Source organism: Phoca vitulina, unplaced genomic scaffold (genome assembly GCF_004348235.1).
Source record: "Phoca vitulina isolate PV1807 unplaced genomic scaffold, GSC_HSeal_1.0 scaffold99, whole genome shotgun sequence".
NCBI classification, from domain to species: domain Eukaryota; kingdom Metazoa; phylum Chordata; class Mammalia; order Carnivora; family Phocidae; genus Phoca; species Phoca vitulina.
In genome coordinates, this window is record NW_022589802.1 from 1,880,698 (window position 1) to 1,898,093 (window position 17,396).

Genomic DNA, 17,396 nt, shown 5'->3' on the forward strand with positions numbered 1-17,396 from the left:
TCTATCACCCAGCCCCCCCATCCTCCCACCCCCCAGCACTCCAGCAACCCTCAGTTTGTTTCCTGAGATTAAGAATTCCCCATATCAGTGAGATCATATGATACATGTCTTTCTCTGATTGACTTATTTCACTCAGCATAATACCCTCTAGTTCCATCCACATTGTTGCAAATGGCAAGATTTCGTTTTTTTGATGGCTGCATAATATTCCATTGTATATATATACCACATCTTCTTTATCCATTCATCTGTTGACAGACACCTGAGCTCTTTCCAAATTTTGGCTATTGTGGACATTGCTGCTATAAACACTGGGGGGCATGTGTCCCTTCAAATCACTATGTTTGTATCCTTTGGATAAATACCTAGTAGTGCAATTGCTAGGTCACAGGGTAGCTCTATTTTTAACTTCTTGAGGAACCTCCATACTGTTTTCCAGAGTGGCCGCACCAGTTTGCATTCCTACCAACAGTGTAAGAAGGTTTCCCTTTCTCTGCATCCTTGCCAACAACTGTTGTTTCTTGAGTTGTTAATTTTAGCCATTCTGACTGGTGTGAGGTGGTATTTCATTGTGGTTTTGATTTGTATTTCCCAGATGGCAAGTGATGTGGAGCATTTTTTCATGTGTTTGTTGGCCATTTGTATGTCTTCTTTGGAGAAATATCTGTTCATGTCTTCTGCCCATTTCTTGATTGGATTATTCTTTAGGTTTTGAGTTTGATAAATTCTTTATAGATTTTGGATACTAGCCCTTTATCTGATATGTCATTTGCAAATATCTTCCTCCATTCTGTCAGTTGTATTTTGGTTTTGTTGACTGTTTCCTTTGTTGTGCAAAAGCTTTTTATCTTCATGAAGTCCCAATAGTTCATTTTTGCCTTTGTTTCCCTTGTCTTTGGAGACATGTCTAGCAGGAAGTTGCTGTGGCTGAGATCATAGAGGTTGCGGCCTGTGTTCTTCTCTAGGATTTTAATGGATTCCTGCCTCACATTTAGGCCTTTCATCCATTTTGAGTCTATTTTTGTGTATGGTGTAAGGAAATGGTCCAGTTTCATTCTTCTGCATGTGACTGTCCAATTTTCCCAACACCGTTTATTGAAGAGACTGTCTTTTTTCCATTGGATATTCTTCCCTGCTTTGTCGAAGATTAGTTGACCATACAGTTAAGTATCCATTTCCGGGTTCTCTATTCTGTTCCATTGATCTGTGTGTCTTTTTTTGTGCCAGTAACATACTGTCTTGATGATTACAGCTTTGTAATAGAGCGTCAAGTCTGGAATTGTGATGCCACCAGCTTTGGTTTTCTTTTTCAACATTCCTTTGGCTATTCAGGGTCTTTTCTGATTACATACAAATTTTAGGATTGTTTGTTCCAGCTCTGTGGAAAATGATGATGGTATTTTGATAGGGATTGCATTGAATGTGTAGATCGCTCTAGGTATCATAGAAATTTTAACAATATTTGTTCTTCCAACCCTTGAGCATGGAACTTTTTTCCATTTCTTTGTGTCTTCCTCAATTTCTTTCATAAGTGTTCTATAGTTTTCTGAGTACAGATCCTTTGCCTCTTTGGTTAGGTTTATTCCTAGGTATCTTATGGGTTTTGATGCAGTTGTAAATGGGATTGATTCCTTAATTTCTCTTTCATCAGTCACATTATTAGTGTATAGAAATGCAATTGATTTCTGTACATTGATTTTGTATCTTGCCATGTTGCTGAATTCTTGTATGAGTTCTATGAATTTTGGGGTAGAGTATGTTGGGTGTTCCACATAAAGTATCATGTCCTCTGTGAAGAGTGAGAGTTTGATGTCTTTGCCAATTTGAATGCCTTTTATTTCTTTCTGTTGTCTGATTGCTGAGGCTAGGACGTCTAGTACTATGTTGAACAGCAGTGGTGATAGTGGACATCCCTGCTGTATTCCTGACCTTAGGGGAAAAGCTCTTAGTTTCTCCCCATTGAGAATAATATTTGTTGTGGGCTTTTCCAATATGGTTTTTATGATATAGAGGTATATTCCCTCTATCCCTTCACTGTGAAGGGTTTTAATCAAGGAAGGATGCTGTACTCTGTCAAATGCTTTTTCTGCATCTACTGAGAGGATCATATGGTTCTTGTCCTTTCTTTTATTTATGTAGTGTATCACATTGATTTGTGGATGTTGGACCATGCTTACATCCCAGGAATAAATCCCACTTGGTCATGGTGAATAATCATTTTAATGTACTGTTGGACCCTATTGGATAGTATTTTGGTAAGAATTTTGGCATCCACGTTCATCAGGGATATTGGTCTGTAATTTTCCTTTTGGGTGGGGTCTTTGCCTGGTTTTGGGATCAAGGTAATGTTGGCCTCATAGAAAGAGTTTGGAAGTTTTCCTTCCATTTCCATTTTTTGAAACAGCTTCAGAAGAATAGATATTAATTCTTCTTTAAATGTTTGGTAGAATTCCCCTGGTAAGCCACCTGGCCCTGGACTCTTGTTTGTTGGGAGATTTTTGATTACTGCTTCAATTTCTTTTCTGTTTATGGGTCTGTTCAGGTTGTCTATTTCTTCCTGTTTCAGTTTTGGTAGTTTATACCTCTCTAGGAATGCGTCCATTTCTTCCAATTGCCTAATTTGTTGGCATATAGTTGCTCATAATATGTTCTTTAATTGTTTGTATTTCTTTGGTGTTGGTTGTGATCTCTCCTCTTACATTCATGATTTTATATTTTTGGGCCCTTTCTCTTTTTCTTTTTGGTACCTGTGGCTAGGGGTTTATCAATCTTACTAATACTTTCTAAGAGCAAGCTCCTAGTTTCATTGATCTGTTCTGTTCTTTGGTTTCAATTTCATTGATTTCTGCTCTAATCTTTATTATTTCTCTTCTACTGCTGGATTTAGACTTTATTTGTTGTTCTTTCTTCAGCTCCTTTAGGTTTAAAGTTAGGTTGTGTATTTGAGACTCTTCTTGTTTCTTGAGAAAGACTTATATTGCTATATACTTTCCTCTTAGGACTGCCTTTGCTGCATCCCAAAGGTTTTGAACAATTGTGTTTTCATTTTCTTTTGTTTCCATGATTTTTTTTTTAATTCTTCTTTAACTTCCTGGTTGACCCATTCATTCTTTAGTAGGATGCTCTTTAGCCTCCAGGTATTTGAGTTCTTTCCAAATTTCCTCTTGTGATTAAGTTACTGTTTCAAAGCATTCTGGTCTAAATATATGCAGGGAATGATCCCAATTCTTTGGTACTGGTAGAGACCTGATTTGTGACCCACTGTGTGATCTAATCTGGAGAATGTTCCATGTGCATTTGAGAAGAATGTTCATTCTTTTGCTTTAGGATGGAGTGTTTTGAATATATCTGTGAAGTCCATCTGGTTCAGTGTGTCATTCAAAAACCTTGTTTCCTTGTTGATCTTCTGCTTAGATGATCTGTGCAGTGAGTGGGGTGTTAAAGTACCCTACTATTATTGTATTAGGATCAATGTGTTTCTTTAATTTTGTTATTAATTGGCTTATATAATTTGCTGCTCCCATGTTAGGGGCATAAATATTTACAATTGTTAGATCTTCTTGTTGTATAGACCCTTTAATTATGATATAGTGTCCTTCCTCTTCTCTTATTACAGTCTTTGGTTTAAAATCTAATTTGTCTGCTATAAGAATTGCCATCCCAGCTTTGTTTTGATGTCCATTAGCATGGTAAATGGTTTTCCACCCCCTCACTTTCAATCTGGGGGGGTGTTTGGGTCTAAAATGAGTCTCTTGCAGACAGTATATTGATGGATCTTGCTTTTTTTATCCAATCTGATACCCTGTGTCTTTTGATTGGGGCATTTAGTCCATTTACACTCAGAGTAACTATTGAAATATATGAATTTAGTGCCATTGTATTATCTGTAAAGTCACTGCTTCTGTATATTGTCTCTTCCTTTCTGATCTATGTTACTTTTGGGCTCTCTCTTTGCTTAAAATATCCCTTTTAATATTTCTTGTAGGGCTGGTTTGGTGTTCACAAATTCTTTTAGTTTCTGTTTGTCCTGGAAGCTTTTTATCACTCCTCTATTTTGAATGACATCCTAGCTGGATAAAGTATTCTTGGCTGAATATTTTTCTCATTTAGCTCCATGAATATATCATGCCAGTCCTTTCTGGCCTGCCAGGTCTCTGTGGATCAGTCTGCTGCCAATCTAATGTTTCTACCCTTGTAGGTTACAGACCTCTTGTCCCAAGCTGCTTTCAGGATTTTCTCTTCGTCTCTGAGATTTGCAAGTTTCACTATTATTTGTTGGGGTGTTAATCTATTTTTATTGATTTTTGAGGGGTGTTCTCTCTGCCTGCTGTACTTGGATGCCTGTTTTCTTCCCTAGATTAGGGGAGTTCTCCACTATAATTTGCTCCAATATATCTTGTGCACACCCCCCTTTCCTCTTCTTCTGGGATACCAAGTATTCTAATATTGTTTCACTTTATGGTATCACTTATCTCTCGAATTCTCCCCTAATGATCCAGTAGTTGTTTATCTCTCTTTTTCTCAGCTTCTTATTCTCCATCATTTGTCTTCTCTATCACCAATTCTCTCTTCTGCCTCATTTATCCTAGGAGTTAGAGACTCCATTTTTAATTGCATCTCATTAATAGCCTGTTTGATTTCGACTTGGTTAGATTTTAGTTCTTTTATTTCTCCAGAAAGGGATTCTCTAGTGTCTTCTATGCCTTTTTCAGGTCTATCTAGTATCTTTATAATCATTATTCTCAGAGAAGAATAGATGAACGAGAGAAAAAAATACTAAAATAGCAACAATGACCCCAGAGAAATATACACTAAACAAATCAGAAGATATGGGAAACAAAAAAAAAAATTTTTTTTAAAGGAAAAAAAATATAAGCAGACAGGTGAACAGAATAGAGCAATACACTGGATCCTGTGTGTATTTTGGTCTGTTTGTTAGAAAACTAGATCCTCCCCCCACCCCAAAAAAAGAAAACTAGATTCCAAAATTGTAAAGGAAGAAAAACTTATATATGTATAAAAATAAAATTAAATACAATGAAAGGATAGAATATAACTGTAAAGATGAATATTAAAAAAGACTTTAACAAAACAACAAGAACAACAACAAAAAAAAAGATGGAAAAAGAGAATATGATCAGACAGGTGAATAGAACAGAGCCATACACTAGATTTTGGCTGTATTTTGGTCTGTTAGAAGAAAATGCATCCAAAAATTGTAAAGAAAGAATATATCTATCTATCATCTATCTATTTATCTATCTATCTCTATCTATCTATCTATATAAAAAATACAATGAAGGAATAGAATATAACTGTAAAAATGAAAATTAAAAAAGATTAAAGAAAGAGTTGATAAAATGAGAAATTGGTTGCAAAAGAAAAGAGAAAATAATTAAGAAAAAATTAAAGATGAAAGGCTAAAGAATCATGGGGAAAAAGTCATGAGTTCTATGTGCTGTGTTCCCCTAGCTCTGGAGTTTTGCAGTTCTCATTGATTGGTAAACTTGGGTCTTGGCTGGATGTTCTTGCTGATCTTCTGTGGGAGGGGCCTGTTGCTTTGATTCTCAAGTGTATTTGCCCCGGGTGGAATTGCACCACCCTTGCCAGGGGGCCAGGCTAAGTATTCTCCTCTGGTTTGCTCTATGTGGCTTTTGTTCCCTGAAGGCTTTCCTTGCTGCTTTAGAAGATGAGAATGAAAATGGCGACCTCTCAATCTCCAGCCCTGGAGCTGGCTTCCCAGCTCCAATGCCTGGGAACTCTGGTGCATTCAGCCACCCCCAGTCTTCCTGTGACCCCAAGGATCCTGAGACGACACTGTCCCACCTAGGGTTCCACCCCTGCTTAGTCACCTGAGTGATGTCCCTCACTGGAGCAGACTTCTAAAAGTTCTGATTTTGTGCTCCACTGCTATATCACTTGCCGGTAGCTGGCTGATGGAGGCTCCCTCCCCCAGTAGTTTATCTTCCCATATATCACCTTGAATTCACTTCTCTGCACCTCCTACCTTGCAGAAAGTGGTTGCTTTTCTATTTGTAGAGTTGCAGCTATTCTTTTCTCAGATCTCTGGTTGAGTTCACAGGTGTTCAGAATGATTTGATAGCTATCTAGCTGAATTCCTGGGACCAGATGAAACTAAGGTCTCCTACTCCTCTGCCATCTTGGACTCCCTCCAATGGATAGATTTAACAAGTAGAATATGGGATTAGAGAACTTAAAATATAGGGAAACAGAAAATAACAAAACTGAAGCACAGAGAGACAAAAATACAGAAAAGAGTAAGAAACATGTGGGACACTGCTGAGTGAAATAAATCAATCAGAGAAAGACAATTATCATAGGGTTTCACTCATATGTGGAACATAAGAAATAGTGCAGAGGACCACAGGGGAAGGGAGGGGAAACTGAAGAGGAAGAAATCAGAGAGGGAGACAAACCATGAGAGACTCTGGACTCTGGGAAACAAACTGAGGGTTACAGAAGGGAGGGGGGATGGAGGGATGGGGTAACCAGGTGATGGGCATTAAGAAGGGCACATGTGGTGCTGAGCACTGGGTGTTATATGCAACTGATGAATTATTGAACACTACATCTTAAACTACTGATGTACTATATGTTGGCTAATTGAATCTAAATTAAAAAAAAATAAAGATCTACAATTCTGGTTGGGAGGCCTAGATATCCCATAGGAAGCAGAGGATCCTTTATTTCCAAGGTTGAGTCACAAAAAGCATAGCCATCTATAGGAGAAGATCTCTAGACCAGAAGTTGCAAATTGGTGGTTTGCAAATGTGATTTGTTTGATCCATACAGTGTTTATAACTTTTAAAATTATTTGCAAAGATTTGAAATTTGGGAGATGTCACATAAAACTCCAGATTTATTATTTTATGAAATCAGAAGATATGAGAACATTGGTCTCAAATTCTCACATGGCCACAATCAGCTGAGTAGTGGTTGTCCTTGTAAATGCTTGACCATTCCTCCAAATTTCCATTACTTTCTACCCTCTCCCTGAAAAAGGGTCCAATGTCAGTTGCCATTAATCAACTCACTTGTACCTTTGTTTTACATATAGAATTAAGAGCTCCTAGTAGAATTAAGAGGAAAGTGACATAGTTACTTGTTATCAAAACTTAACAAAAATAAAAAAGACTGAAAGGACTGGTTTCAAAACCAGGGGAGTTTACATTTCCTTATAGAAATTAAGACTATTTCTACATCTTTATGCATGCAAAGTACACCTTTGTTGAAGAAATAAAACTTCAGGTATTAACATTATGCAATTTGTTATAAAGAACTATAATTGATATATAAAAAAGATGTACAATGAAAGTCTTAATTAGCTTTAAAACACAGACTGAAAGTTCAACAGGTTTTGTGTTTAAATGAATACACTAAGTGTTGCTGCTGGGAAATGAAATTATATATTAAGCAACAAACCTTTCCAGGTACCAAAATATTTTATAGATGCCAAATTTATAAAAATTGTCCATTGCAGAATAAATTATATGCTGAACTACATGTATTTTTTAAGATTTTATTTACTTATTTGACAGAAAGAGAGAGAGAGAGCACAAGCAGGGGGAGTGGGAGAGGGAGAAGCAGGCTCCTCGTGGAGCAGGGAGCCCGGTGCAGGGCTCGATCCCAGGACCCTGGGATCATGACCTGAGCCAAAGGCAAACACTTCACCAACTGAGCCACCCAGGTGCCCCAAACTACAAGTATTTTTATCTGTGGTGAATAAATGACTGAGGCCATATATAGGGCATATTATATGGAAAGCTGGATTTCTTGTGGCATTTTTTTATAGCTTATGAGAGCACAGATATAAAAAATAGTTATATATATTTTTTCATGATTTCAATGAGAATTTTGATGTAAATGAAGAAATTTTTGGCGGTTGTCTGTTACAAGAAAATCCAAAAATGGTTTATTTGGGTATATTGAGAAAAGTCCTAAGAAGTATAATATAAGCAGACCACAATTAGTACATGCAAGTGTTAATGTCAGACTTAATGAAATGTATATCCAATGTTGCAAAGTTTTGTAAAGACACAAAATTTATGTTTGTTCACTGGTAGATTCACTAGGAATTATTTGCTTTGTGGTAAAAGGCTTTAATAGAGCATATTATAGAGACAGCAGCTGCCACCACGAGCTGGAGACCTCCTACTGAGTTGAACAACAGCTCAAAAGTTGGGTGAAATGGGTGAACAGTATTCTGTTCAGCTTCTCTTTATGAACCTAGGTGCCTGAGTTAGGGCAAGGTGCTCACCCCAACATAAAACCCACTGTACAAAGAGTAAATCCATGTCTGGAAAGAAAGCAACTCTCTTCCTTTAAGATACTGACAAACTGAATAACATCATTCCTTATTCTCTCACCATTTATCTTACCCGCACCCCTATTAAAACTAATCCATACTTAAATTCTGTACTCAACATGGGAATTCCAAATACAAAACCTGACGTTAATAACTTGGTGCAGAAGTAAAGGAGGCAAGTTTCTGTTTTGCAAATCAAAGTGGAAATATTTTTTAAAAGGAAATTGTAATAATTAATTATTGCTATTTTTAATTTGAGGTTTTTATGTTTTTAACTTAGAATATCTCTACAATGATTTTTACCTTATCTCATATGCTCATCCCATAATAATTAAAATTGTGTTTTATTTTTGACAGTTTTTTTTTTTTACAACTAGCCTGATTTACTTATTTAAGATACCACTCCTATAGGCATTTGAATTTGTGACATCTGCATTAGATAATATTTTCTCTATTCCTCCCTTTGTCTCTATTGTCTACCCTCCAAGAGAAGGAAATGTCTAACAATTTATTGTCAGTCCGGAAGACTGTGAGTCATTGAAAGAAGAGAGCACTTTGTGTTCACTGCTGTGTATCCAGCATAAACTATAGAAGTTATTCAGTGAGTGTTTACTAGATGGATGGATAAATATACTACAGTTGAAGACAGAACACATACCCAGAACTCTTTTGGGAGGGAAGCTGTATTTCAATCTCGTGCAAGTTCAGTATTAAGGATAATTATTTTCTTTTCTCTTCAACTCCTTCTTGGTCCTTTTCTGCCTTAGATGCCTATACAACAGCTGAAGTGGTTTATTCTTGGACTCTTGGGAAGAACAAATCTGTGGAAGTAGCACAGGATGGCTCCCGCCTGAATCAGTATGACCTGCTGGGCCATGTTGTTGGGACAGAGATAATCCGGTCTAGTACAGGTATTTATTTATTTTATTTAATAAGCATTTTGTAACCTGAACCATATACCCATCTTATACCTGTGCTTATAAAAACATGTAATCCTCAAAATAGTCTTGTGATGTAGGTACAATTATCATAAGGAAATTGAGACATAGAAATGTTCAGTTATTTGCCCCATGTTACATTATATAATATCAGAGCCCAGATCTGAACTCAGGCAGATTGGCTCCCAAGCCAATGCTTTTAACTATGATGCCCTGCTGTCTAAGTGGGTTAGAAGGTCAAGGACATTATGGCTGGACTGTGGAAGAAGAGAAGGCAGAGGGAAGCCATGATGGTGGGAGAACTGAACGTTGATCCTAAAGGTTTCATGAAGACATTTGCTCAACTCTGCCAATGCTGAAGTGACAAATTAATAACCCAGGAGAGTCCAGGTACAGAGCCAGGAGGTCCAAGGATGAGCCATGGAATTATTTTTTTAAGTGAGTCGCCCATCTCAAAAACAAGTCTGTCTGGCAAACCTTGCCAGGTCCTCTCAATAGCTCAATCCTTGGATTGATAATTGGAACCTAAAGATTTGTTTTGTAGTCTTGGGTCCTATTTAGAGACTGACCAGTTACAGGGTCCTAAGGAAGGAGGCACCCTGACTCTGAACTAACCCTAGGGTATTTGGCAAAATGGAGTATATCTTGGGGGCCCACATAGCTTACTATATTTTTTGCTGTTAAGGGCAGGAACTTTCAACACTTGTCTTGGTGAAAGATCTGAATCCACAATTATAAATGAATTAGGGTACTCTTGTTCTTTTATTTCATTATCTGGACACTGTTCCCATTTCTTGTGACGTTATAATATATCATCTTGTCTGTGCCCTGTTTTCCCTCCATCCCAGGATCAGGGGAGGGTACCTAAATAAAGAAGCATTTAAAATAGATTTCAGGGGCAACCGGATTTCGAGATTTGGAATTTGGTATGCAGAAAGGCTATTAAAAGGAAAGGCAATACTGAAGTGTCAGTATGAAAACATGATCTATCAGAGAAGCTGCAACTGGTTCAGAGTAAGAAGTGAAAGGTAGAGAGAGTATGGGGCCACAGGGGTGTGGGCTGCTCTCCTCTGAGAGAATTCTGGGGTTTGGCCCATGGAGTTGGTAGTTGGTGGACCAGGCTGAGCAGCTGGGCAGGCACTAATGTACATAGCTGGCCCAAGTCCAAGAATTCTCCCCCTCCAGTGGTGTGAGCTAGCTGTTGGAGCCAAGTGCCCGGTTTTAGAGAGAGTGTACAGGTGGGTGCTGGAGGTGGGTGTGCCCAGGCCACCTGGACCTCATTACTTTGCTCCAAGGAGCATTCCATGTCTTCATGGTGGGTTATTGTGCTCCTGGAGCTGAGATTCTGGCTATGCCTCCTATCATCTGGAAGCATTGAAAGTGTGGTCTGGGGCCAGTTGCCCAACCTCCCCAACTTGGTTTGCTCACAGTGACTCTATATCATGGTATAAGTATTGACCACTGGTTGCAGACCTACTGCTAGGTTTGCATGCCCTGATCCCTGGACTGGGCACAGGCCTTGTTAGGGTGCTTAAAACCCACTTCCTGGGGCCCCATGAAAGGGTAGGGCCAAGGGTACCTCAGCTGGACTTGGTGTGTGTATATGGGGGGTAGTCTTCCCCACCTGGACAGTGGTTCTGTTCTCCCCAAACAGGGGGAGGGAGCAGGGCCTTCAGCACCCACATGTGCATACTGCATTCTTTCTGTCCTATGGTACCCCTTAACGTTTTTGAGCAAAAGCCTCTGTTCTGCTACTGGGTGCATCTGCATTGTGCTGCTTTTGCAGCTGGGGCCAGGACCTCCCTTCTGCGATCACATACCTGAAATGCATGCCTGTTCTTTCTCCCATGTGAGCTGTGGGCAAAGAGGACCCAGGATCCTAGAGGAGGTCGTGTGTGTGCCTGCAGGTGGCAAGGCTCTGCTCAGAGCAGCACAGAGGGTCCCTAGAGGCCCAAGGTACACCCCCCCCCATCCAGGATGCCTACCCTGGGGGTGGGAGAGAATTCCCGCTGCATCCGTTGGCTCTCCTCACTTCCCAGTCCTTCCTCAGCACTGCTCACCTGGCATCAATTTTTGAGATCCATCATTAGATATCCAAGCAGCCCCAGCTCCCGTTTCCTTTGGTTAAGCCACTGTTTCTTTAGTCTTTATCACACAGGCAATGCACATCCATTATAGGAAAAATAGAATACACAGAAGACCAAAATATGGAAATTAAAATATTCTTTAATCCCACCATTAACTGATTATTGTACATTTTGGTGTATAATCTTTAAGAAGGTTCCTTTGCATTTTTTTTACATAAATACCATTGATACTGTTTTTAATTTAATTTTATAAGCATATTTTCTTATTACCAAATATATAAAATCCAAATAAAATGTACACACAAGTTAGTAATATTTTTATTGAGATATACTTGATATTATATTACTTTCAGGTATACAACATAATGATTCAATATTTTTATATACAACAAAATGATTATCTCAGTAACTCTGGTTAGCATCTGTCAACATATATAGTTATAATTTTTTTTCTTGAGAACTTTTAAGATCTACTCTCAGCAACTTTCAAATATACAATACAGTATTATTAACTATAGTCACCATGCTGTACAGTGCATACTCACGACTTATTTATTTTATAATGGAAGTTTGTATCTTTTGACCACATTCACCCATTTCACCCACTGCCCCTCCCATCCTCCTGGCAACCACCAATCTGTTCTGTGTATCTATGAACTTGGTTTGTTTGCTTGTTTGTTTTTTGTTCTTTTTTTAAAATTCCATATATAAGTGAGATCATACAATATTGGTGTTCCTCTGACTTACTTCATTTAGCATAATGCCCTCAAGGTCCATCCATGTTGTTGCAAATGGCAAGATTTCCTTCTTTTGATGGCTGAATAATATTCTACTGTCACTGCCTCTATGTGTATGTATATGCATATACACACACACACACACACAAACACACACATTCACAGCACATTTTCTTTATCCATTTATCCATCAATGGACACTTAGGTTGTTTCTACATCATCTTGACTATTGTAAAAATGCCACAATTAACATGGAAGTGCATATATCTTTGAGTTAGTGTTTTCATTTTCTTTGGATAAATACCCAGAAGAGGCATTGTTGGATCATATGGTATTTCTATTTTTAATTTTTTGAGGAACCTCCATACTATTTTCCATAGTGGTTGCGCCAATTTGTATCCCACCAACCAAAGTGCACAAAGGTTCTCTTTGCTCCACATCCTTGCCAATACTTGTTGCTTCGTGTTAGTTAGTTATAAATAGTAATATTTAAACAATTATAATAGACATAATTATAATAAACATTAACTATTACTTGTTTTATGTACTTTAAATTTAAAAAGAAAATTAAGAAGCACTCCTTCAAGGCCACAGAATTCTTGACAAAGATATGATAAGTTTTGTTATCACTGGGAAGTGTAGCATTTCATTGTGAAGCTCAATAAAATAATATCTTCATTTTAATGACCTCATATATGTAGATCATAGTCCATTTAACCAGTTATTTAGTATTATTTTCTGTGTTTTAATGTTATAAACAACACTGTGAAGGCCTTTTTCTATATCACATTTTGTCCCTGTGTAATCATCTTCCTAGGATAGACAGAATGCCGCGAATGCTATTTCAGAAAGTAGACATATTTTTAAAAATTTTATTACATATTGACAAATTGCCATTTTGCAAGGTTAAACAATTCATGGTGCCATTATCAATGTATTAGCATGCCAGTTTCCCTTCACTATTGACAATGCAGATGTTATGGGTTGAATTATGTCCCCTCAAAAGATATGTTGAAATCCTGACTCACAGTACATCAGTAAGTGACCTTATTTGAAAATAGGGTCATTGTAGATATAATTAGATTATATCTCAAATTAGTTTTGAAAACATGATACAATGTACATCAGCAAAGAGGTTATTTAATGTATTAAATTCATTCACACAATTCAGTACTATGCAGCTGTAAGAAGGAATGAGGAAGTTCTTGATGTATCATTCAAAGGGAATATCTGCAGGATATATTGTTGAGTGAAAAAAAGCAAAGCACAGAACACTGAACACTTAGGGATATATACTGGTATAGAGATAATATTTCTAGAAGGATACACAAGAGGCTGCTAATTGTTTTTGTTGCCTTTTTTTTTTTAAGAGTAGTGTAGAAATTACAACTTTAAAAAAAAGTTTTTATTTATTTTGAGAGAGAGAGAACATGATCGGGGGAGGGGCCAAGGGAAAGAATCTCAAGCAGGTTCTGCGCTGAGCACAAGGCCCACACAGGGCTCTATTCCATGACCCTGAGATCATGACCTGAGCTGAAACCAAGAGTCAGATGCTTAACTGACTGAGCCACCGAGGCACCCCAAGAGGCTGTTAATTGGAGGAGGAGAAACGAGATGGGTGGTTTGGGGGTATCTATGGGAGGGAGACTTTTTGCTGTACACCCTTTGATACCCTTTGATTTAGGAACCATATTAATATTATTACCTCACATATATGTGTATTGTTTTCATGTGATTACAAATTATGGACATTCTTTTCTGAATTCTAAATATGCTCCTCCATGTGGGGTCCAGCATATTAATGGAATGCTGGACCAGAGAAAGACCCACAATCCATGGATGCTCTGTTTTATATGAGTGGCTTTCTCTCTGAATGCTCTCTCTCAGTCCTTAGTAAGAAGTACAGGTATACCTTGGAGATGCTGACAGTTCAGTTTCAGACCACCAAAATAAAGGAAATATTGCAATAAAATGAGTCAAGTGAATTTTTGGTTTCCCAGTGCATATAAAAGTTATGTTTATACTATACTGTAGTTTATTAAGTGTACGAGAGCATTATGTTGAAAAATTTATATACCTTAATTTAAAAATATCTTATTCCCCAAAAGTCCTAACCATCACCTAAGCTTTCAGCAAGTCATAATCAGTGATCACAGATTACCATAATAAATACAATAATAACGAAAAAGTTTGAAATATTGCAAGATTTACTAAAATGTAACACAGAGACATGAAATGAGCAAATGCTTTTGGAAAACTGGCACTATAGACTTGTTTGACATAGGATTGCCACAAACCCTCAATTTGTAAAAGACCCAGTACTGAGGTATTTACCCAAAGAAACCAAAGAAAACAACATTAATTAGAAAAGACATATGCACCTCTATGTTCATTGCAGCATTATTTACAATAGTCAAGATATGGAAGCAAACTAAGTGTTCACAGAGACAAATGGATAAAGAAGATGTGCCATACACACACACACACATGCACGCACACATACATGGGATATTACTTAGCCATAAAAAGAAAAAAAAAACAATGAAATCTTGCCATTTGAGGCAACATGGATGGTGCTAGAGGGTATTGTGCTAAGTGAAATAAGTCAGAGAAAGACAAATACCACATGATTTCACTTATATGTGGAATCTAAAAACAAAACAAAAGAAATGAACAAATAAAAAATAGAAAAAGACTCATAAATACAGAGAACTGGTGGTTTTGGGGAGGGGATGGGCAAAATAGATGAAGGGGATTAGGAGGTGCAAAATTCCAGTTATAAAATAAATACATCATGAGGATGAAAGGTAAGGCATAGGGAATATAGTTCATAATATTGTAATAACTTTGTAAAATGACAGATGATAACTACGCTTATTGTGGTGAGCACTGTGTAGTATATAGTATTGTCAAATCACTCTGTGGTATACTTGAAAATAATATAACATTATATGTTAACTATACGTCAATAAAATAAATAAATAAGTAAATAAAATGAGGTATGCCTGTAATTCTAAGCAGAGGGTTCTACCTCTTTGCTCCAGATTCAAATATGTGTTAAATAAATGAATAAAAGTCCTCAAAATCTGTGTTTAGCTATTCACACCATTCCCTATTTCAGCACCAATTCCATTTTCTCTCATTTGGCTAATTATTGCATTAATTTTCTAAATGGAGGATTTGGGTATATGATCTCATTTTTCCATTCCTAGAAATTTGACCATTTGTTAGAATAACATTTTTATTACTATCATTGTATATATTATCTTTCTAGACATGTAGCCTAGATAAATAAGCAGAAAATAAAGAAAGAGTGACACACAAGACAAGTCAGAGCAATGGAGATGAAAAGAGTAAAGAAGGCAAGGTAAAAGTTCAAGGAACAGAGAAAGAGAATTGAAAAACAAATAAACAAACATGAATTTAAGAAAATATATCCACTCGCTTAGTATAATGAGTTAATTTGCCAAGCTATTTAAAAAATCTTCTTGTGTCTTTCACAACCTTTGATACTAGCTAAATTGTGAATGTGTTTTTCATTGTATTCTCAAATATTTCACATTTAACACAAATGGAACTTAATAGGCTGGAGTGCAAAGGCAGGGGAAAATTCTCCAAACCTCTTAAAGGGTCATCTTTCATAATAAGACACAAAGAGAGGCTGCAAGGAGAGGGGGAATATAATGATCCACTTTATAAAAATATATTCAGTTATGTAAAGCATTTGCTGAACTGTTCTGTATTTCTAATCCATAGAAATATGTGAATACATATGCATTATATGTTTTATATTGTACCCTTGAATATTTCACACACAACACAGATGGTACTTAATAAGCTTAATAATAAGCTGAGACACAGGGTGGAAATATAATGGGGAAGTTGGAAAAAAAATCTTCCAATCTGATCAAAGCTTTGGCTCTTACTTTGGCAGAGAAGGGGATGTAAAGAGATACAAAATATCAAGAGTTATATTTAAGAGAACCTAGTCAGTTAATTAACACAATGAATTCATTTGCTAAGCTTTCTAAACATTCACTTGTGATTTTCACCCACAGAAAGTATCTAGGCTATGAATACCTGTGAATGTGAAAAGGTGACTTTCCATTATCTCTTTGACTATTTCACATTAGACCCAGATCGTCTGCAATACAAGGGCAGAAAGGGGAAATCTTCACAACCAAACAAAAGGCTTCAGTTCTCACTAAGGAGAATTCTTTTTGCCTCTTTGCTTCCCCTGGCATCCCAACTTTATTGAGATATAATTGAAAAAATTGTATACATTTAAGGTGTACAATGTGATAATATATGTATATGTTGTGAAATTATTACTATAATCTATCATATTATGGTGATGAGATCACTTAAGAATTTATTCTCTTAGCAAATTTCAAGTATACAATACAGTATTATTAACTATACTCATCATGCTGTACAATAGATCCCCAGAATTTATTCATCTTATAGTTGGAAGTTTGTATGCTTTGATCCACATCTCCCCATTTCCCCTACCCCTCAGCCCTGGAAACCACCATTGTCCTTTGTTTCTATAAGTACAACTTTTTTAGATTCTACATGTAAATGATACCACAGAGTTTTTGTCTTTGGCTTATTTCACTTAGCATAATGTCTTCTAGGTTCATCCATGTTGTCAGAAATGACAGGATTTTTTCATTTTTTACAGCTAAGATAATACACCATTGTGTGTGGGTGTAACTATATATCACATTTAATTTATTCATTCATTCATTGATGGACAATTAGGTTGTTTCCATGTATTGACTATTGTGAATAATGCTGCAATGAATATAGGGGTGCAGATATCTCTTCTAGGTACTGATTTTGTTTCTTTTGGACATATACCCAGAAGTGGGATTGCTGGATCATATGGTATTTCTATTTTTAATTTTTTGAGAAACCTTCATACTAGTTTCCATAGTAGCTGTGCCAATTTATATCCCACCAATAGTGCACAAAGGTTCCCTTTACTCCACATCCTTTCCAACACTTGTTATCTCTTGTCTTTTTTATGGTAACCATTCTATTAGGTGTGAGGTGATATCTCATTGTGGCTTTGATTTGCATTTCCCTGATGATTAGTAATATTGAGCATATTTTCATGTACCTGTTGGCCATTTGTATGTCTTCAGAAAAATTCCATTCAGGTCCTTGGCCCATTTTTAATTGGATTGTTTTTGGGGTTTTTTTTGCTATTGAGTTGTAGGAGTTCTTTATATATTTTGGAGTATAATCTGTATCAGACATATGGTTTGCAAACATTTTTTACCATTCTGCAGGTTGTCTTTTC

General features: G+C 36.8%; 1 protein-coding gene across 2 annotated transcripts in view; it reads left to right on the plus strand.

Moving 5' to 3' along the window:
• GABRA3 (gamma-aminobutyric acid type A receptor subunit alpha3) overlaps nucleotides 1–17,396 on the plus strand; it is a 352,889-nt gene that overhangs the window by 282,471 nt on the left and 53,022 nt on the right. For both annotated transcript variants that reach the window (XM_032397394.1, XM_032397393.1), the window contains exon 7: nucleotides 9,094–9,237. In XM_032397394.1, coding sequence (XP_032253285.1) covers nucleotides 9,094–9,237 — 144 coding nt within the window. The remainder of the gene's footprint in view (nucleotides 1–9,093; nucleotides 9,238–17,396) is intronic.